Here is a 24,038-nt window from a genome sequence, read left to right as displayed (position 1 = left end):
TTTTTTTCTTTCTTTCTTTTTGCATGGGTACAGGTTTTCATGCAGCAGCGATAGAAGAGAGAATCCGTTGATTAAAAACGGAAGAGGAGGGGAAACGTTGCTCTTCTAGCATCGTGCCTCGTAACGATGCTCCGCTCGCTGAATTTTGCACAAACCGGAAAACCGAGATGAATAATAAAGGGGAATGTTGCATTCAGGCGAAATATAAACTGTATAAATTTCCCCTGGGCTGGAGAACGATTTTCATTAAAACGGAACGCGTGCTTAATGAAAGTTATTAATCGGAGGAAACTTTACGAAATATACATGATATTCACGACTGAGACGAGTGAAAGGATCTAATTAACATAACATTTTTTCTAACTGTAAGTCTTCCCGTGCGTAAAATTACCAAGCTAATGGCGATCTTCTTTTCGAGTACTAGAATTAAAATGGAAATTAGGTATTCGAGAGAAAGAGAATACCCTGGTTTGTCTCGCAAAATGTTACCACGCTTATACGTTGGATTATTACCGTGTGTAACCGAATCGCATTTTCTGAATTGAAAATTCTGAATTCGAATTACAACGGCGGCGTGTAACATTAACCGGAACACATCTAATCCCGCGTAATTTAATTGCTACTTTCCCTTGTTTTTTTCGTGACGGTCAATGAACCGTCTCACTCGAGCGTATCGCATTAATTGAAACAAGTGAAAACTGTGCGTGAGGCTTGCACGAGGCCCACTTAACATTGAATAAAACACCAACCGGTGAATATAATGATGCAATCGTTAATCAATGACACCGCTTTCACGAAACGTGTAATTCTCAATCTGGATACACTACGCACGCAACGTTGCGAAATTAATAATTCCAGGCTGCTGAAATTATCAAATCCTTCCCGATCTTCTTGTTCAGCTTTTATTAAATGTCACACCGTGGCAGGAAATTTCCCCTTCTACGTTCACAATTTTGAAATAAATCCGAAGACGAATGGCGTAGCACATGAACAATGATTTCATTTTATTCGACACGTGTAACGCGAGATTCAGGCCGAAACTCAGAGTTTAAATAAAATGGTTTGTTTCTGGAAACTCACGCAGAGGAGAACAGGCCACGGATTTCAAGCAGCGAGCGAACGATTCAACTCTGACCTAATAACTATATGAGATAAATACACGAATTATGCAAACCGTGATGTTACCGTCTTACTTTTCCGTATCGAGTTTCAGATAATTTCACGATGAATCGAGCCACCTTGTAATTTTAGTGATTTAGCGAAAATTTATGTTAATTTCTTGAAACATGAAACCATCAAAATAAGTTGAAGAAAGTATGAACAGACACAAATATTGAAGATTCTTTAAGAGAGATTTTTACGATTTTAAATTTGTCAAAATTCTTTCCTTACAATTGGCACCTTTTATTAATATAAGAAAAAAGAAATAATAATAAATATAGAAAAATTATTTTAGTATTACTTCGGTATTTTACATAATATAAATAGAAATAAAAATACATTCTTTTGACTAAAGAATAGCAACGAAAGGCAAAGGAAACGAACAACGCATCCTCTAAATATTCAACACCGATAATGGATTGAACCTCGATGCATATGTATGCTATTCTTTCAGCAATAACGGGAGGTTGCTTCTGGCCATCGATTAATTGACAAAACATCGATAAAAATCGAAATTTGTGATGTCAATGGAACCAGGAGGAGACCGGTTCTATGGATTTTTATTTTTTTTTTTTTCCTTCATTCATTTCAGAAATTTTCCCCGCGTGCACGTAAACGAAAATTGCACGTATACATGGATGTTTTAATTAAACTGCATGGTTTCATGAACACCTAAATTTAGAGTGGTATACTGGGAACACCCTCGAGGCGGGACGTGTCTCCAGTTGTCAGTTTCCACTCGATTGTTCCTCAAACTCATCCTCGCGGGCAACTTGTTAACCATTAATGAGGTCGACCGCGAAGTGCGCGCCAAGTGCGAGCGAGAAAGTTGCTCGTACAATTTATAACAAGTTTCGCAAATGTTCTAGAACCGGCGCGGGAAGTTGGCTTGTTCCCCTAATCGCCCTGGCCGTCTCGTAACACGGTAACGTTAATTAACTTATCGGATTATATATAGTCTCGTCGTCTGAGATTTTTAATTGGGGAGAGCCGAGGAAACGAAATAAACGTTGGGATTATTCTTTGCAAATTTCGATGATAAATTTGATATCGGGCAATTGATCGAAGAAAATCTACGGCACAATAGAGAACGAATTTAATTAAGTTTCATTCTGCATTTTAAAAATTAGTGCTTGAACATAGGATTCACTTTATATTCGTGTGCTATTAGTCACAGAATTACTTCTATATACTGTAGACAATTAATCAATTATTTCTTCGTTCCGTGTACAGCTCGAATGACACTAAAATTATATTTATTTGTTATATCACTCACACTTCGTATTATTATTTATTTCTTAATTAATTCTATGGGTACAGCCCGTGTGCCACGTGGAGCACAATCACCACTACCTGTACGCGTTGAACAATCTCAATTTCACAGCCTCGTTAGGTGTCCACGGAGCCTCGTGAGGTGCGACCACACACTATTTTCTCGTTTATTTTCGCCTTTCCATGTCCGTGCATATATATACATGCCTATTTCGATAGATCCTTAGAGTTTAACAAAGCCGTTCGATCGAAGGTACGAACACTCTAGGGTGCCTCGAAAAGTGGGACACTTTTGTCCTCTCTCCTCTTTCTCTCTTCTTCTCTGTCGGCCTCTCAAAAGCGACGCAGAAATATCAATCACTGGCCCAGATATTGCGAATCGTTTTATTCAATGCACAGAAATGCAACGCGCGTGTGCGTGTACGTACGCGTGCAAATATCGTTAACCATTCACTATACGATACTTTGTATCATGCTCGAAACAAAACACACGAACCGGGGAGGACCAGATCTCCCGGAAAGAAAACGAGAGAGGGAGGAAACTCTCTCGATTTATGCTCTCTTCCATCGGGAAAGCTTTCACGGTAAATGGGCGAGGATTTTTCGAAAGCATAGACTCGTTGAGTGTTCTGTTCGTTTTCATTTGTATCGCGATCGATTTCGCTTGGATTAAAAAAAAAAAAAAACATACGCGCGTAATCCTTTGCTGCTACGTTCGATGGGAAAATATTACACATAGAAACGATTTCAAGTAAGAAATTTTATTTAGACAATATAAGCTCGTGCAAATTTTATTAAAATTCTTTACGATGCAGCGAAACGATATTAATGTACAATTTCAAAAAATTGGAACATTTTTCTGTAGATACTGTTACACATTCAGCATCTCAGATAAATAAATATATCAAAAAATTGAAAATTAAAAATCTCTCTCGGAAAGATACAACATAAAATTTAATCGATCTGTTCAACTTAGACGACGGGTAAAGAATCTGTAATAAATATAATTATTTTGAACATTTCTATGAAACCTACGACAAACCTACTGCGTTTTATTTCACAAACAATTAAATGCAACAATTAAATAACCACCAAAAGTATCTCAACAACTTTGTTTAAGATTATACATATATAGAACGCTGCATGATAGACTATTAACTACAGTACCACTCTAGTTACGAAAGAACGACAAAAGAAATGAAAAGTTTCAGCCAGCATCGATCTAGCCTGCAACAAACTGTTATTATTCTCCACGTTCTCGTCAAGAGATACTCGCTCGAGAGAGATCGACGCAGCACAGTGAAAGAATCAAGATTGCAAGTTCGAGAAATGCTCGAAAGAAGACTGGTCACGCTTTGTACACCGCGAGAATGAAGACAGAATGAAGCGGTATGTCGTCACCGAGAATCCCGGCACGTTTCTATAACTGAAAACGTCCGGGAAGCCAGCGGTGTGTACGCGTTTCGCGTAACCTGATTGTGGCGCCTTATTGAGTTTCTATCAGCGACTTGGTATGCACACCGATGTCCTCGAGTTGATACGTTGACCGTCGCGAGACAACCCGATGCAAACTCATTTTCCAGAGTGAACGAATCGTTTGATACTCTTTCTTTTTTTTCTTTTTCCTTTCTTTCTTTTACCACGTATAACGGTATCTTGATACCGCATGCGGGAAACGAAGAAAGTAGAAACGTAGAACGTCAGCGTGAGTTGTCGCCCGAGTGCTTTGGTCGATGTATTCTCCAAAATTATAAACAATATTTAAAAATTTTGAAATTTTCGAACTCGGAGAAATTTACAATTTTTGCTTGATTCTCCAGCTTTTCAAATCTTTAAATTCGTTAGCGTACGTATTTTTCGGAGGATGAAGAGAACTTGAAAAAAAAGAAAAAAAAAATAGATAATCTTTTGCTTAATTTTTTCCCATTTAATTAAAAAAAATTTTTCTTTTTAATTTACTTAATCTTTTATTCTATTTTTAAGACTCAATTTTACTCCGGTAAAAATTAATTAATTAGTCTTCTCGTTTATAATTTTATAATATACATTTTGTCATAAAATAAGATCCCTTTGCTAGTAAAGGGATTTCTCGTGGGAATATAATTTGTGTAGTACGGACAAAATTAATGGAAAAATATAATGTTTTTATATAAGAGAATTCTCTTTACGTAAAGGGCGAAGATTGCACTTTAATCACGAAAGCACACACGTGAAGCGTACATATGTATGCGCTTTTTTCTCGCGAGCAAATTTCGTGATGAATGTTTTATGTTATGAAAAAAACTCTTTGCAGTGTAATGTTCTTTCCAAGCGTATGAAGTCATACTATGTATAATTACTGTCTGGCGTTTATCATTGCGCTATGTAGGAGAGCGCAAAGACAGGTATATAATCTTTGATATCGTCTATCTTGAATTTTTATTTTATGTGTAATGCAATTTTGAAATACGCAGTTTTACCAAACTGTTTCTATTGTATTTTGAATACATGAATACATGAATAACTGTACATAAAATAAATATTGTTTTTATTTTTATATTTCCTTTCTTTTTGTTCGTGTATTATCTTTTGAAAATTGGAATGATAGTTTAAACGATTACATTCACTTTTTCATTCTGCGCGAAAGTATTGATCGCACGAATTAAGAAATGATTAGCAAATGCTCCGTTCTAACTCGATTCTAATGGAATTACGTTATATAACTGGAATTTTTGGGTATTTGGGTCTTAACTTCGATCAGGAGAGATCAATACCTAATAGAAGTCTCGACTCCGTTCTAACAGTGTTTAAAACGTTTGGTATTCAAAGTGGAATCGGGAGGTTCTTATAAAAATACTTCGTGTTATTATATTATCGTTACGTCCTACGTTATATTATAACAATATTTTGCACTATGTGCATAAATTCTTGAATATCTGTCGAATTTCGTAGTATAAATGATTTTTATTTAGTACTTGATAAAATGAAAACATCCTGTAAGAATATTGCATTTTCAAGGATTTTTTAAGTTCAAAAGAAAATACGTAAAAAACACTTCTCATTATAAAACATTATAAGTCTTTTTTTTTTATTTGAGATTCAAACATAAAAAAAGAACATGAAATAAAATTTTGCGGGTATATTACATCAATCGAAATGTGCATACCTCGCAAGGAAAATTATTGAAAGTAGAATCTAGTACTTGAATCGAGATCGATGACAGCCCGGCGCGAAATGTAAACGTTCCGACATTCCTCGTTCGACATGACTCATTTGGTTGACTAACGTTTTCCACGTTTCTCTCTTTCCGCGTATTTTTTTTGTCGCTTCTGTCACCAACGTTGATAAAATAACGCGCTACGGTTGTACGTGCATAGCTTCTACAAGCAGTCGAACGTAATCTTCGCGTAACCGGCCTGTATAGTAATTATATCGCGAGTAATGTCTGTAATAATTTCTGACAGATTAAATGCTGGTAATGGCAGAAGATGCGATCGTCTGCTCGCATCCGTAAGTCACAGGAGACTTGCAACTTCAGTAAAACAGATCTGCAACGATATTTCTGAAACGTGGTGTAATTCATTTTTCCATGCACGTGACACGCGCAATTAATAAATATCAGCTTCGTTTTATAATTACAACTATTTATAGCTATCTCGAACGCAGCGAGTATGACTTGTGAATAGCAATGCACATCAGAGATGTTTCATAATTTAATTGCGAGTTAACACACGCGTACACGCACAGCAGCAAAAGGGAGAATCAAAAGCAAATAAATGGTACTTTAAATGAATCGCAAATAAATGGTACTTTAAACGAATCGCAAATAATTTGTATTTTATATATTTTAAAGCTGGAAAGAGCGCTTAGATTTTGATATATAATTTTTTATTGGACGTTTTATTTGATTTTCAACCGGAAAACAATTATTTCAGTACAAAGCACTTGTTGGAACCGGATTTTAAATTCTTCGGATAATCTTTTTAATTGACACTGTAAACGTAAGATACTGATTTCACAGGCAACTTGAGAATATACTGGTGATGCTCATTACGTGAAAAGAAACTGAATCCTTTATCCTAACAGAAACGAGAGTGTAGTTTCACAAATATAATAAAGACCAAAGTGAAGCCGGTCTTGTTAACAGAACTTCGCTGGCGAAACTAACAGACCAATAAACCAAGCCAATTAAATTGAAACTACTTTGTAGCCGGTCAAATATAAAAAGCATCTTTCGCTCCATTTCGTTTTTTTTTTTTTTTTATTTGTTTTCTTTTTTTGATGACTATTGGTTAAATTGGGTTACCGAAGAGAAACGAAGAAAATCAACTAGAACTTTATCGGGGAAATCTATAACTGGATTTCATAAAGTGTGGCGTCCTCCTCGAGATAACTGATAAATCGCATAGAACTTCGTCTTTATCATTATATTGGGAGGTGGATACTATCTCTGCAGAGATAGTACCACGCGACCTTTTTCTATCGATCATACGAGGTTGATTTCGATGCAAGCCCAGAATAGGAATTAATGCGGTGGCTAATGTAGAAGGAAGAACGCGTCCAGAGAGACGGAAATTTATAATATCGATTATCATAGGAATGCAATTTATTACACAAATTGAATTCGATGTATGTATGACGAGAGAAACATCGGAGAAACGGACGAGATTTATACTGCACATTGTTGTAGATTGCTGTCGTCGAATCGACGTGAGAACTCAACTATGAACGAGAATGCAAGTCGGAAAATGGAAAATAAATATTTCCTAGAAAGTCGCCACTCCGAGTAAATATAAATATAAGCTTATGATAACTTATTTGTGTAAATACATGACAAGTTTCGTGTAATAAGCTTTTACGCGAGGTAAATTTCGAAGTAACCGACGCACATTATAGATGATGTATACGAGCATTTAAAAGTTTGAGGTCACGTTGATCACGCAATTAAAGTAAATTAATTGAAAGAGTGATCAAGTGTATTTTATTTTTCAATTCAAAACTAGAATGAGATAAACGTCCCAGTTCTTACCTATTTTTGTATAGAAAATTCTTTTATACGATACTTTCAAATATACGTATAAAAACAGTAACAAAAACGGTACGAAGAGAATGAACGGGCAAGGAACTTTAAAACGACGCGTTCGTACGTAATTAAAGTTACGAACTACGCGGTATTAATTAACAGAGTGAGGTAATTATTGCAAAATTCTCGACACGATTAAATAAGTAGGAGTTCAGTGAGTGGAGCGACGATGTTATTCCTGTTCCTATCCAATTTGGGTCTTGATAACGAACCAGACCTTTCGAAATTGTGCGAATAACTTTAACCTTCCTGTGAATAGCTTTCCACGTGTCAACATCGTTGTTTAAGTAAAAATATTAAAATGGTACATGTTCTAAATACACTTTTCGTCTCTTGATACAAATCGTGAACAAACAGTATACATGCTGTACAAGCAGAAATTATGTGACAACAACTAATTATCGTTGTGGTGGGTAAATTACTTGAAGAAAAACTAATTTACTTTTGTGTGATAACAGGTCACACGATATAGATCTCTATGTATAAAGTGTTCGCATTATTAGTTCCCAGCGTTTCTTTTACAACTGATGAAGGACCTGTGAGAAAAGTATAGAAGATTGAAGTTTTTTTATTTTTTACGTTTTTTAATTTCTTATGATTTTTGGTGTGGAATCCTTTGCACCAAAAAGTTGAGATGAATTCAAAAACTATTGAATACGAATAGATCTGTGGCTTAATCCGAACGTTTAGAAAGTCAAAAGAGAGAAAAAAAATACACGTAAATGGTAAGTTATTCGAGCGACATTTTTCATTAATTTGTCATAGCGTGTCTACACGAGAGAACGTAAGGTTACTCAACATAGAGACCGTGACACTTGCTCAGGCACAGAAGACGTGTCGCTTAGCAGACACTTAGTGGCTGTGTGCGCGTATGTACGTGTGGATTAACGTCGTGTTTCACGTGTACCGCCTGTAAAATTATTTACTGCAAGAGCCCGTAACGCTGTCACAATCTTAAGAAGATATCGTCGCGTTCGTATGTGACGCGAAATCGCATACCGATTATCCGCACGTCCTACAGTTACAGCCTATCTAGCGATCACCCTCACGGTGGAGACTCTTCACATGTACTTGGAATTTCAAACGATCGGATTTATTGCAAATTTCACATGGAAATCGTATGCATCTACGGGGCGTCGCCAAGTGGACACTATTAAATGATTCATCGTTGAAATTGCGTGAATGAATTTCACGATCGTTCCATCCTTGATTTTTTATTACGTCTCGGATCGAAATAGACTTCGTGGAAGCTGGAAGCGTGATAAAAAAAATTATGGCAAGAATAGACAGACGCGCGACTTTTAGAACCTTCTCAAAGTAAAAGAGACGACCGGAGAGAATACTTTTATATACCCGTTCACTGACCTTTCGCAAGGTGGCGATAAGTTTCAATAAAAATCACACCCCCGCTATTAATACCAATTGAAAGGGAATAAAAGTCCCATTTCGCACGCTACGAGGAGCTTTTCATCCCTTTTCATCACCGATTCCGGGAAACATTACGCGACAGCGATGGAAAATCTGTTTCTTCTTCCGAAGGGAATCTTCATTCTTTGATCTCTTCTTACAATGTAGTGAAAAATTCTTTCGTGAATACTAACTGAAAATTATATATTTCTCTTTCGTAAAATGCAGTATTTCATAGTATATTATGACGTGATATAATCTTTAGTATTAATCAAATGAAATAATCCATGTATTCAGCATAAAATAATTCGTAACGTATTATCCATTGTAACAGTATAATTCTAGAATTTCTGCAATTGACAGAAAATGAAATTAAATTAACTTGGTCGATTATAAGATTAAATATCTAGATGTTTCATATGGAATTTCTATCCTTGGAAATTTTCACCAGCAATATTCATACTTCACTTTTAAACTATTTCACACTAGAATTGTTTTAGAAATTCTCGCGAGAAAAGAACATAATACTAAGAAAAAGATGTTCTCGAGCAGAAAGGAAAAATCAATTACTGCAAATTCCATTTTCCCGTCGCGGTAAATTCACTGCCAGAATCGAATGCAACGCAACGATTGTCGTCGAAAATGAAGGTCATTCGTCTCGACGATAAAATATCTCTAACTTTTTTTCAAACGAACTAGACCAAGTCGAGATCACCGATTATACCGAAAAATTAAGATTGTTACGAATAAAAAAAAAAGGGAAGGAGGAAAAATGAAGAAACGTGTTATTTGCACGATTGTTTTGATGACTCGCTGGATACAGTATCGACTTTTAAGCTCGTTAATGCCTTCCGAGGAATTTTTCTACGTACAAAACGCGACAAATATTTCTACATAATCGTGAATGCACCTCTTTATTACACGCTTCGATGATAATAGACGACTGAGAAATAGTTTCATACCAACGAGCCAGGATAAAAGACACTCTATTAACATTACTGGAATGTTTATCGTTAGACAATGACGTTCATCGTCGGTGCGATGTTTCTCAAGTTTTTCTGCCGCCATATGGCGATGCATACAATGTGCTCCGAAATGTAACGCGAAATATATTGAACCTTTTTTTTTATTCTTCGCTTTTCTTTCCCGATATTCTGAAAAAAAAAAAAAAAAAAAAAATGGTAGAGTTGTAATGGCTCACGAATTATTACGTGTCTAAAGACACACTATTTTCAGACTTTAAGAGCAACATTTTTCTTTTTTAACCAAAGTGTATATTTCCACCACGTGATCATATGTAACGTCATATGTAAAATAAATTCAACGATGTACAATAATACGACTTTGAAACTTCATTTCTTAAATACTCTGCATATTTTTCTAATAAGATATTAAATAAGTGAAAATGTTCTATCTTGAGAAACAAACTGATGAACTATGTATCCAGTCACACTCGGATGTAATAATTTCTTCACTCCGTTTCGAAGGACTCTGATTTTCCTTTTTAATAAGTTTCAGCAATCGTACAAATTGTCATATTCAAATTAATTAGAAAATAACTAGAAAATAATTCAAATTAATTAATTAGAAATTGACGCGGGCAAATTAATTTGAATTTGACAATTTCAAATTAATTTGCCCGCGTCAATTTCTAATTAATTAATAGGCGATTCTCAATTCCATTTAAAAAAGTTACATTTCGCATGATGTTACTACGTTCTAAAAAGGTTGTGAAAATTCAATCGTTCAATTCACTCTTTCATTTTTTAAATCCCGCTCACATAGAATTAAACCCTGTAATCTCGTCTTGCCTGAAAGAACGCGATCTCGCCCCGAGATTGTCGTGTCGAAGGTTAACCGCCAGGAGTTGCAGCGGTAGAAGGGTCACATATTATTATAAATTTCGACAGCGATCGCATCGTACAAATTGCTCGTGACAAGCTGTCGCGATGCACGAACCAACGTATCTCAATTCCTCCTGGAGCAACGCTGACCGATACTTCCCTTCATTGATATACTAGTACTAGTGCCAGCTACGTATGTAGCTCGAAATGGATCAAAAGATCGATGAAAATCACGGGAAATGAAAGTCACGATTCGTTGGTGGCCACGCGACTAACCGTGCGTACTTTATTAGAAATAATAAGGTCGTTTAATAAAGGTCAGCGGCTAATTAGCAGAGGCCAGCATCAAGACGTTACTTCATGAAAGGAGCCTCTGCTTCTTCGTTAAAAAAAAAAAAAAGAAACAGAAAAAAATGTCAACTGATAAGCACGACCTTTCATGGAAAATATATGGATACATTTTCGAGCTGTATTTAGACGTTTCGTAATTTATAGCTTTTACGATAAAAAATTAAGGATGGTATTTATAAACTGTTTTGTTCTTTGAGTTTTGAAACGTGGATAATAGCATGTTTTAAAGTATGCTTTATTCCAATGCTTCCTGAGTTACTAAAAAGCTGAATTAGCTTGTTGCAAAATATTATATACGTGAAACTAATCTTTTGCTGATTATGCTATTGATAGTTAAAATCAACTTTACTATTTGGAATAGAATATTGACCCCTTGAATTCTGGAGATGACAATAAACTTGCTATATAACTCGTGTGTCAGGTTTGAAATTGTTTTAAAGATTATCACACTTTAAAAAATTATAAAAAATAAATTTATATAATAATAAATAAAAAAAAACATTGAATTCTACCGTTGCATTAATTTATCTCAAAGTAAATACAAGTTGAAAATAAATCGAGTCCAGAGGATTAATACAGATAATTTTTGTTAAGTTAACTAACCCTGTTGAATATAATTTTAATACTCTATTGACACCTGAAATTAATTTCAGTATCGTTCTTAGCATTTTAATTTTTAATTTTTGTTAGACTTGTAGGTCATTACCACCCACACGACTGACCCGTTTACAATCAAATAAACCATCCCATACCAGAACCCCATCGTTTCACACTTTACTTTTCTATTATCTCTAAAATTAAGGATATAAATCTCATAAATACGAAAAAAAAATCCTCTCCAACTATCCTCCGCAGATTCCACGGGCCAGCGAGTAGTGGCGAGCGAGTTTCATCAGCCACTTCCGTGACGGCAAACTTTCCGCCATTAAATTTCCTGCACGTTCAACGTTCTGTTGGAGAAGCCTGGTTCCGTCCGAAAAACGGCGATTATGAAACGCCGTTGATCTATCCGACGATATTGTTAGCGGAGAGAAGCGCTCGCGAGAGAAGATGAAGAGAGGCCCGAGCTATTCCGTCCTGGCATGCGCAACATTTCAAATTGGCACGATGTTTAGGCGTATATCACGTAATTACTGCCTGGATGTATACCTTTGTGTAAAATATATCCGTCAGATTCCACAAAGAGTTTCGATCTTGACATTTCACGATCGTATATCCAACGCACTCGAGAGAAGAGGAGACGAGGATGTGAGAAATTTTTGTGGGAAGAACGGAGAGAGAGAGAGAGAGAGAGAGAGAGAGAGAGAGAGAGAAGAACTATTTATTTTTCGAGTTGCTGGTGTAACCGTTATACTATCGATATATGCACGTGTCAATTGCAACACGAAGCAATTTTCAGAGGAACGGCAATATCTCTTCCTTTATGCTACGAAAAGTGAAGAACACATGCGTGAATATATGTATATAGGTTGAATACAAGTTTAAATATCAACCTGATCAGCTTTCTTGATTTCGATAAAATTTTCATTGATTACTGATTGCATTAATTACTCCATTTATGCTTTGTCTCGTCGGTTCTATTCATAGAAATGAATTTGCACGAATATTCGCATATTCTGAGCATCGTGTTTTAAATTAATCATTCTACGGAAATGTACGTATGTACGTTTAACAAATCTAATTAGAGAAATTGTTCAACATTATTTCGGGTTGAAATAGAAATTTCTGCTCCAATCAATTTCAAGGAAAATAAGCAATTCAAATTTCAAACGCAAAACGCGTTGAATATATAGAGCACGCGTAGCTCGCGTGGCGCTTATTTTTATTCCCCAATAACAGCCAACCTAAGTTAAACAACAATTCGTCCGACCAACCGAAAACCAGTCAACCTATTATTTGGAAACAAGAAAAAAAAAAAAAGAAAAGGAAAGCTTAAACGCTCCGCTTTTCGTTTCCCTTCATCTTTCCGTGGAATCTCTAGCAGACCGCTAATTACGCGGTGAATCCTTATGCAAACACGATTTTTCTATTTTTTTCCCCCCCTCTTTTTTTTTAACGTTTAATTGAAGGAGTCTGGGGCTATTTGTTAAGCTGTGCCAGTTTCAAGCCACTCGGTTACTTCCACATTTGCGCGTCCGCAGAGAAACAGAAGGAGAGAGAAAGAGAGAAAGAGAAAAGAGAGAGGAGCACGGATCCAGCAAGAATGCTGAGAGCATTCGAGGGTTCGTGACATTTCAATCCCTCGATTCTTTTCAAAGCTTCCAACGGAATCGTTCGTCCGCTCGTCTCTTCCGGGTGCTTAATTCCATGGTATAGAGCGGCTATAACGGCGACCCACGCGATTTTCGCGATTAAATAACAAATGAAGATCGGGTAACAGAATTGCTGGATCACGATCCTCCGCTTAAGACGATACGACCCTACTCCAGGGGCCACTCCAGAGATTCGAGAATGAAGAGTTATCGTCATTGTACGTTTATAACAATGGCAATCACATGATGATATGAATTGATTTTGATATTGGAGTAATTTTATAGTGGGGAGGCCTAAGGCCTACGTTTCTCTCTTACAAAACAGAGATTAGAAATATTTCATTTGCATGATTTGTATGAAATATGTACTATTTACTTGTGAATTAACGTCACACTATGAAAATTGAAATTGAAATTTATGCTCAAAATACATGTAGAATATCTGAAACACTCGTCATGATTACTTAACAGGTAAAACAAGTTTCCCATCCCTTTTTTTTTCTTTTTAATTATATTTTTAATTATAAAAATTTAGCGATATGTAAGTATTCTGAGTGTTCGAAGAATACACAGTATTTTGAAGCAAGAATGAAACGTGCAACTAGAAAATAATTTCAGTTAAATCGTCAGATTGTCATTGTTCCTATTTATATGCACGCTAGTGTATATAGCATTAGACATAAAGGACAGTCCTTGGCTTAAGTGGAGTAGCCAATCTTCTTTCTTTTCCCTCTCTTCTTTCTGAAGAGTGGGTTACCCGACTAATTTATGAAAAAGAAAGAACGCATACATTCTTTTCTGACTTTCTAGATTTTATTTTTAGACCTTATTCGTCCCGACTTACTTCTTCGTCGCTTATACTTCTTTTTTATTCTTAAAAGTAAATACGTGCGAATAAGTGATCGAGTTACTTTTACAAACCAATCTTCTTCTTCGTCTTCTTCTTCATCGATGTGTAAGTTGATATCAAACGATTACACTTAATTATATACACTTTGAACGATAGAAATTACCTCGAGTAAAAAAAAAATCCCTTTCCCAGTGCAAACTGTTAATCATTTCCTTACGGAAACCTCTGCCTCTGTTTGATCTAAAGCTTTGGAAACATCCTGCGCATAACGTAAACGCATCCACGTCGAAAGCAGTGAACTGTAGAGAAATAATTAACAAATTCCCCCGAGGGAGAAACGCGCGAGCAGAGGAAAAACATTTCCTTTATTAACGAAAATCCAACGGTGTACACACGTCGATTAATAGTTTTATTTGCTCGTGCAATTCGCGAACGCGATGGTATGCGTTCGTCAATGTCATCGCAGTTGGCAGAAAATTTGTTGTTCGTCCGTGTCTCGTCACGTGATGAACGTGCCACTGTTTCAACAAGCAAGAATTTTTAATTAACCTCTTCTACATAAAACTACCAACACTTGCACGTGAAGAATTATAATTCAATAATCAGACTGTCGATGTTTATGCAAATTCCTATTTCTATAGAACTATAGAAGAGTCACAACGAACGTTATATTTCAGATGTTTCATGCATTTCTATGAATTATGCGAATATACGTGTAACTGTATCTTTAAGTTTTCCACGAATGTATTTAGCCAATGACAGTTTCTTCAAAAACGTTCCATTTATTATCGTTTTACGTTTTTATTGAAACTAACTTTACTCCTGATTTCGCGGAAATAGTATTAAAAAGACGTTCTCAGTTGATTTTATAATATTAATAACATACTGTCGACGCTTATGAACTACAGCCCCAGACTAAATGGGGCTCAAACCTGAAATTCCATTTCGTGGTAATTGCATTAACGAAGAGCAATTAATCTATTTAAATACAGTTTTCAGTCAAATTTACATACCGTCGCGCGTTTTATAATTTCGTACGTTCATAAACTGACGAAACTTGGAACTTTGATGCAGGAGACACGATTGGTGTAGATAATATCCAGAAGTAAATACGCTTGATCCTCTGTGATTTAGAAGTTATTCGTATTTACACTCTTTGGTAATTTTGTAATAAATTTTATTGTCACACTCGCATAGCTGTCAGTATAAATTTAATTCTTTCTACTTATCGCTACACCAATTATATTTCTTTACAATTGGTGTCGAATGTACCGGATTCGTTTGTGAAAAATTTCTAATTAAAGTAGCAAAACTTGATATAACTCCCCCAAACTCTAGAAAATCCATATAAAAATGTTCAAAACAAAGCACTTACGATCAATTTCTTTAGTTTCGTTCACAAAAAAATAATAATAATAATAATAATAATAATAATAATACGTGCAGTCTACTTGTAAGCCAAACAAAATTCCGATTATAGAGACAACTTATAGACTTTGATAATTACTAGAATTGTTCGATGGGCAAGACTTTATATGTATATGCTTTTAATAAGCATATTGCGGTACATTGTCATAGCGGGTGTTATTAAAGCTGGCGTAGTACCGGTACAATAAACTAACTGGAACCAGGAAATAGCCGATGCCGTGATGAGTCGTCGCACGTCCATGATTCTCTCGTAGCGTACACATCCCTTCGAGAGAATCCAAGTAACAGGAAATAATTTTTTAAAGAAGCCAGCGTGCTTCGTCATAAAAAAAAACTAGTCTGACCGGCCTTTTCACGTGGGAATATTTGAATGAATTGAGTGGCCAGAAATGAAAGGGTGTAGGAGAAATGAAAGGCTTAAAGGAAGATGATTATCATCTTGGATCACTAACGGAGTACTAGAAATTAGAGTACCTAAACCTAGAGATCCATATCTTTTTTTTTTTCATCTTTCTTTTTCATGTTTCTATCCTTCCTAACTCTTCAGAAGGGACGCAAGGATTATCGATCTACGTTTCTTCATCCAATTAATTGTAACGATAGTAATAGTTAACGATAATACCTTTTTTGACAAATTAAAAAAAGATAGACAAAATGTTTCCCTTCCCTCTTAATTTACATCTATTCTCCTTCACTTCCAATCGGCGAATTCAAATTTGAATACATTCGATACGTTATCCAAGAATTATCAATAGTTGTGGTATTTCGTTATTTGTTGAAAATATCACGGTTTTAGAATAGCGCTTATATTCGCTGGCACGATATTGAAATAAAATAAAGGGGGCCGAAGGCGAGGTTACAGCGAATTGTGTACAATCGATAGCTCTATACGTAGCTCAAAATAACTGGAGGATCAGCTACTCAAACAGCTTTATCGCTCATTCAGGTGTCCAATATTTCAGAAGCACCAATATTAAGCTGTGGAAGTTTAAACATTTTATAAAGCAAGCAGACGTGCGCTGTTTCTTTAAATTCCCCGCGAAACTTTTCACCCAAAGCGCCGGATACTTTCGAAAAAATTACTCGACGAATGATGAAAATCAAGTCGAGCTGCGCGCGAAATTCAAGCCATCAGAATTTAAAAATGGACACCCGGAACTCATCATCCACCCCTATTCTTTCAAGTACGGCCCATTATGCCTAGCGATCTTTTTCCCACGCGAGAGAAATAGATTTTAGAAAGCGGGAACTTCGAAATTCCAGTTGCTTTAACATATTCACAACCGATGACGCAAAATTGCTTAGTTATTTGTACATCGCGGAGTATTTCTAAAAGTTCACGGCTGGTGCCATTAACACATCCTTCGCTTCGCGAGTGTTGCACAATTTTCCTATGCACAAATGAAGAAGTTGAAGGAACATTCGATATAACATCGTTGAGAATCTTCTGGAATCTTTTTTGTAAATGAGGGACGATGTTCGAAGGTTCGAAGATTCGATGTTAAAAGTTGGATATTTGTCATTTTTACAATACATGTATATTTACATTCCATATGCTTTAATGTGTTACTGAAATTTTAACTAAAATCTCTACTTAAGATTCGAGCAGACTATTCGAAAAAGAAACAAGCTTAAATTGAATAAGAAAGTCTAATTTCTCTTTCAACTAGCATCGCTCGGCGTTAAGTTCGTGTTAAATTAAGCCCCCTCCCTCCTTTCTTTCCCAGAGAACAGAGCCAGTGTTTCTCGCATTAACTCACACGATGCAATCCTGGAAACCGACTAATCTTACAGAAGATCGGCCTAGTTAGTCAAACAGTACACAAAGCGTCGTTCCCAAAGTACGGAGTCCTAGTTTGTCACACCCGTGGAAATTAGCATGGCCTAATATCGAATTACTATACTTCATTGAAGACGTGATAACTTCGGGACGGCCTATATTTGGCGAACGCCACTTCCGGTCTCGTACGGAATATTTGTGTGTCATTGACCGACACAGATCTTTTCTTCTGCGCGTATCGTGGCATGACGATAATAAAACGACGTCCTTGAGAAGATAGACGTAATATATACTCGTCCGATAAAGATCCTGATAGGAACAGAAGAACAGCGAAATGTCTCCCTAGGTACATGACTCGGTTCTTCTGTTGTACTCGAGTCCGATATAACTCGATCCTCGCCTGAAGAGGAACTATCGATCAATGACCGAGCACCGAGCAACCGATAAATGGATCCTTCGACGACGACGAAGAAAATGTCATCTCGATCAGTGAGTGGTCACTCGACTATTCTAATAGCGATTTGCTCCTTTATTGGACAAACAGAGGAAAGAAAAAGGTAAGAAGTTGATTATAATCGGTATGGCATAGATTGGCTTGAAATCTTGAAAAGAATCTTGTACCTCTGCGTTTGCAAATGATGAAAATTTTTGTCTATCAAATTTATCTATTTTAATTTCAATTTTTTCAAATTTCTAATTTTGTTCTAAGTACTCTCTTTTCGATTTCTGAAGCTGTTGAATTGAAATCGATATCACTGATAGATGGAGAATTATATAAAATAATAATCAATATATCGTACCGATCAAAGTAAAGTTTAATCTCCTATGTTTGTTGTTCGATTATAACCAAGAGTACACAGTAACCTATAAAGTAACCTCTGATGGAAGCTTCTGAAGCAATTAGATCTACTTTGAAAGCCTTCGAGCAGTGAAAAGTTCAGTCCTTTGTGAAGGAATATTCTTCAAGTGGTTTCTTTAATGTTTCAAACTTGAAAGATGATGCCTGTACAGTGTACCTGTAATATCTCAGAAACGGTAACTGCATAAAGGCTGCTGTTAAAGCGACTGTTTGATTGAACTGCTACTCAACGATGAAGAGATCTTATCGATGAAATCGTGACCCGTTATCAGTGTATCACGATGGTGGTCACTCGAAAACAATCGAGTGACACGAGTCGATGACCACATGTCCATCGAAAATTTGGGTAATCGATTTCCCCTTATCTAGTTTACGCTGTCTGTCTTCTCTATGTTCAAAGGTATCTATATTGAATCTTCAGTGGTTCCATAAATGTATCTTTTCAGTAATTATACAAAAATTTATATTAAATTATCGATGGAAATATTTGAAATTTTTAGAACGACCTAAAAAATCATCTTTTTTTGTCATTTTAAGGTTACGTATTCATAATTTTTAAGAAGATAAAAAAAAAGTTATGAATTTTTAACATGTTGACCTACATAAAAAGTTTTGCATTTTATGCTGTCATTGTCAAGAAATAATGCGTAAAAAAAAAGAGATAGGAATTAATTTCTCAAGCATTAATATAGTATAAAACATTTCATAGTTCAGCGTATTGAATAACAGTCATAGCAGTTTCGCCGATTCATTGTATGAAAGGACAAAGCACAGACGAGTGAGCAACGAAGTTGCACGCGATCCCATTTTCGAAAATCGTCAGGTCGACGTGGCGCAAAACCAGCAAAACGTTTTACTTGGCTCCCGGACTCTCGACTTTCATTGCGAACAAAAGAATTCATTTTTCAACGTGTACAATACCGCCGCTTATTATACACTTTGGTATTGTTCGAAATTCTTTTTTTCCCTATTTTTTTTCCTATTTATTTTTATTTTTTTCCCCCCCATTCATAACTCGATCGTTTCGGCTGAAAATGGAAGCTGTTGACTTGATTTAGATCGTTAAACGTTCCCACTATTTCGCGCCAATTTATTATATTACACGAAGCGATTAAACGAACGCGAGATAATGAAATAAAATATGCTGAATATTCTAATTAATGCCGGAGAACACGTACAATACACGATATATGCACGAGTTTTCTATGATGAACGTTCAAATCACTTTCGTAGATCATTAAATTAAAATGATTAAACTTCAGGAATTTAACCAGGTAATTTCCTTGTTAAACTGCGTAAGAGCGTGTTTTAATAAATTTTTAAATTTAAATTTTAATAAGCAATTTCAACAATGAGATCGTTAGAAGAAATCGGTCAACAATGTATCGTTTGAACGAACGCGTTATTATAATTATTTCATCATAACGATACAACTTAACGACCATTAAGCTACACTACTTGCAGTTTTCATAGCAAAATGTGAATCTACCGCAAAACATTCATTGAATTAGACATTTTAATTTTTACAAATCTTTTTCTCCTGAATATAAATAAATTGCATAGACTGACACATTTCTGGATAAAGAGAGGATACATCAATTTTTGAAAAAAAAATTTCATTACTCTTTAGTTTTCACTTAGCATATTAAAAATGATGTAGCACATAGGTAGAAACAAGGGGTAAGAGCATGCATCACGTTATTGCTAGAACTACGAGTTATTACGAATTACAAAAGAGCAATGGTGATCGAGATCTGTTGTTCAGACATAATGAATGAAAAAATTTCATTTTACACGGACAAACAAGCGAGCGTTCGCAGGCATCATGGTTCGAACCTAATTGTACACGGTCGGAGATGTGTCACGCGTGCATTTACATGTGTATATACATACTATATATATATAGTATATGAATACGAAAGAATGCAAAGGCGGCATGTCTATTGATAACGCGACCGACCGCGCATCAGGAAATAGTAATTATGCGAGGGAATTATCTACGGCGCGTATTTTCATCGTCGAGAAAACAATGTGACGTCGTTTGACATTCAAACTCTTCTAAATTGGCCGAATCGATCAACACTTTTCTCCGTTTTCTCAATTTTACGAAGAACTGATGCATGTGACTTCCGAATGATTCACTTGGCTATCATTTGTACTTTCATGTCCTATTTACGGCATATTGTACGCGTAATTGTAACTGTCATATTGTCGATTTACACATATTTAACTGGATGTCATTTACGTTTTCTAAGCAAACAGCGAAGAAGCTTCATAATATCGTTGCACGTGCAATATAAAATACATTTGTTGCAAACTTATCGCGATAAAATTGATAATATATTAAACACACTTGTACGTTTCTATACTTTTAGCGAGAATAGTCACGAAATATTGACAAGAACGTCGTTTCAGATTCTAGAAAAAATGTCCAGTGAAGCGTAAGCTAATGTTAAGTTACGAGTGCTGTCGGGTATTTAGCGGCAAGAAGCATTCCAGGGGAATAGTAGTAGTAGTAGTAGAAGAAGAAAAAGGAAGAGAAGAAGAAGAAGGGACCGGATAAAGAAGAAGGGAGTAACATAGTCTGATGGCAAAACGAGGCATTGGCAACATTACACGGTGCAGCATACGTTTCTCCTTTAGCGTTAGTTATGCTGCATGTGAAGTAATGAAGTTTCCATGCGTATACACGCGGGTGGTGAGGGACGAGCACAAGGTAAACATAAAAACGCCGAAGTGGAACGGTAAGTAAATCCAACGAACAGCGCGAAAGGAAAGGCTTCCCTCTTGGGAAACAACTTCGAGGCGGGAGTAAAAAAAAAACGCGTTTCAACGTGCCTTTCGAGCCACGAGCTGCTGCATCGTTGTTAGAAAGTAGACGAGGCGCCGTTTACTATAAGAAGTCCCTGTGTTTTCCTCTTCCTAAATTGATCGTTCGAATCGGAATCCAATCGATCGATAATCCTAAAACGGTGTGAGATTTGACGATCTCGGGTAATTTTAACCCTTCGCACTCGGAATGCCAGCACCGCTGCGGCAACTCGGAAATTGTTTTAAACAGTATCACACTATAAAATGTGAAATTTTATGAACCTCTCGATAAAATTATGAAATTATGATGAATTTTTATGTTCTATTTTTTCAACAAAAAGTTATCCTAAATTTTTCATAAATTATATTGATGGAAGGAAATGTGAAAATAACATCCCCCCCCCCCCCAGTGCGAGGGTATGTGTTAAATTTGTAGGAATGTCTGTAGGAATGTAAATAAAATATTAAATTTTTGTTTCTAATTTCAATTTTAGTTTAATATTGAACTCCTGTATCCCGATTGAATGAATCGATTAATCGAAATCTTATTTCTATTTATAAATAAAACTAAATGTCAATGTATTACATTGAAACAAAGCAAAAATTCTAATGATCTTTTTGATATAGAAGGAAAAAATTCATTACAATGACAGAAATCTGTTAAATCATGATGCTCGGTATATCAGTTACTTCAGCCAATATTAAATAAAAAAAGATACAATGATAATGATAACCTATCCACAAAGTGTTATTTTACAAATTCAATAAAATGCAATGAAAATATAATACGGATGATAAATACATTTTTTACGTGAAATTAAATTAAATTACATTAAAAAATTTAATTCTACCACGGATCAGATAATAATGCTCACGATGCCATGCGAGATATGGTATTCGAGGATTAATACCTGATGCAAGCATTAATTCACAATTTATACATCTCAAACGTGAGGTTCCATTAACGGTTTGCTTCGTTTAGCTCTACTTTTCTTTACTCGGGCCCTTTGTACACGCATTATTACATCTTGACTTTCTCATTGACAATCGTGTTTGTACGACGTACATACACGTGCTTCGTTGGAAACCGCGGACAGACGGTGCTTTGCTCGCCAACCGTGCACGAAAAGAAAGATAACCGGAAAGACGAGGAGAAAAACAATTCAGAAAAATACTAACGAAACATTGAAACGAAACCGAGGATCGAATCTCTCCTATCTGAGACGTTGTGGATGCCAACCACAAGACCACAAAATAACTTAAGGGAAAAGAAACTTAAAGAGAAAGAGAAAAGATTTAAAAAAAAACAAAAAACAAAAAAAAAAAGAAAAGACGATCACTCACCATTCCTGGATACATCCAGCTCCACAAGGTTTTCGAAGTTTTGGATATCTGGTGGCAAACGGTGAATTTCATTGTCGCTCAAACCGAGTTTCCGCAACTTCTGTAGCCGAAAAAAATTCTGCAACGAGAGAAGACGCCAATGATGAGCAGTTACGTTTGATAAGAAAATAACAGATGACAATAAAATCGGTTATATCGGTTATGTCGTGCGCGTTCTTCGTCGTTACATTATAGCCGATGGAATGATACGTCACAGGCACAATAGCAAGAGGAAGAGAGAGAGGGGGGGAGGGATAAAAGGAGAAAGAGATAGAACGAGACAAGTGAGAGAGAGGGGGGACGCAAAGAAAGAAAAAGAGATACGGGTTATAAGACAGAAGTTGGCATGTAGCGGTATTTGTCTACCTTCGGTAGATCACGAATGTGATTCGCGTCTAGCAGGAGTTCCTCCAAGCTTCTCGAGTATCGTAAAATATCATCAGGGACGCACGGCAGAGAGCAATGACGCTTGTCAATGTATTCCACCTGCCTGTTACACCCTTTAAAAATCGGAATGCAGCGGAACATGGTATCCTTTTTTTCACTATTAATCACGTTGGAACAGCACCGAACATAATTGTCCCCGTTGTCCACGACGGCACACGATGCTATTTGCACATATTTGTTGAACGGAATCGGATTAAAAGAAATTAGAAGAAAAACGAGCGGCACCGACACACACTTTCACGCCCTACTCGGCTTTAAACGCGCTCTCGGCTTGTGCCTCGAAGTCTGACGTCATCACGTCTACGAACCACTGATCACGTTGCTCTAAAGCGACACACAACAATGAACGAATACGACGCTTTGAAAAGACAGTTCCCCCACTATTCACCAGCCACGAACTTACTGCACGTATAGATGGGAAATCTTAAATAAGAATATTTACTTAGTTATAACTGCTTTGATCGAGTCAACAAATCGTGTCAAGAAGGTAAATAAAACCACGTGGTCAAAATCTAGGGAAAGTTGTTGAAAATTTATCATACAATTATGAGATAGAAAACTATTTTTCGGACATTAATTTTTTTATGTCGGAAAATTAAAAATATCCACTAAATTAAGTAAAAGTATTGTTATTGTAATTAAAGGTATTATGGTTAACCAACTCTGCAACAATAAAGAAGTACGTAATTCTTAAAAATTATAAGTCACTAGTAATTACCAGTGAATAGTTGGTGTATCACGTGATCAGATATATCTGTCTCTCTTAACTTATTTGGACGAAGCATAAATATAAAATTACTTACAATTAAGAAAGTTTTAATTAACGTATAATTAAGTAATGAAATAAAAATAATTGTACGTACAAAAATTACGAGCATTTTCTATTCCAATAGGGATTAATTGTTACGAAAGATGTCACTTTTGCAGCTTTTATAAACCTGGTTTAATGTGGATAATATAATGTAGTGCCATTGGTAGTGCTACATAATGCGTTTTATTTATGCTGTTAATTATATTAATTTCTATTAATATAATTAATTTTGCAATATAGAATACTGGATTTTTATAAATAATCGAAATTGTATTCTTGAAAAAATTACAACACGTATATTATGTAATTAAGTTTTATAT

The 24,038-nt window shown here is 35.8% G+C and overlaps 2 protein-coding genes across 8 annotated transcripts in view; both read right to left on the bottom strand.

Annotated features, from left to right (window-relative positions):
• LOC122527588 (protein lap4) overlaps positions 1-23,234 on the bottom strand; it is a 45,996-nt gene extending 22,762 nt beyond the window's left edge. For 6 of the 7 annotated variants that reach the window (XR_006306371.1, XM_043651908.1, XM_043651910.1 and 3 more), the window contains exons 1-2: positions 22,827-23,234; positions 22,422-22,539 (exon numbers count right to left, since the gene is read on the bottom strand). Coding sequence is in view for 6 of the 7 variants with exons in the window: in XM_043651908.1 (XP_043507843.1) it covers positions 22,422-22,539; positions 22,827-22,988 (280 nt within the window). In the remaining variant the exon portion in view is untranslated. The remainder of the gene's footprint in view (positions 1-22,421; positions 22,540-22,826) is intronic. The other variant, XM_043651912.1, reaches the window with a different exon arrangement.
• On the bottom strand, positions 23,152-23,965 carry LOC122527590. The gene is made up of 2 exons (XM_043651915.1): positions 23,626-23,965; positions 23,152-23,330 (listed from the first exon to the last, which is right to left on the bottom strand). Exons 1-2 carry the CDS (start codon positions 23,783-23,785, stop codon positions 23,152-23,154), a joined length of 339 nt encoding a protein of 112 aa, XP_043507850.1. The 5' UTR covers positions 23,786-23,965.
• Between the last annotated feature and the right edge of the window lie 73 nt (positions 23,966-24,038).

This window comes from Frieseomelitta varia, unplaced genomic scaffold (genome assembly GCF_011392965.1).
Source record: "Frieseomelitta varia isolate USP_RPSP 00005682 unplaced genomic scaffold, Fvar_1.2 scaffold_227, whole genome shotgun sequence".
Lineage (NCBI taxonomy): Eukaryota > Metazoa > Arthropoda > Insecta > Hymenoptera > Apidae > Frieseomelitta > Frieseomelitta varia.
This window is presented reverse-complemented; position numbering and strand designations above follow the sequence as displayed.

Excerpts from the sequence above, each read along its gene's own strand:
- LOC122527590 (XM_043651915.1), bottom strand. The coding sequence starts at position 23,785 with ATGCTCGTAATTTTTGTACGTACAATTATTTTTATTTCATTACTTAAT. Across the intron at positions 23,331-23,625 it reads GATACACCAACTATTCACTG|ATTTCCCATCTATACGTGCA; the intron begins GTAATTACTAGT and ends TTCTTATTTAAG.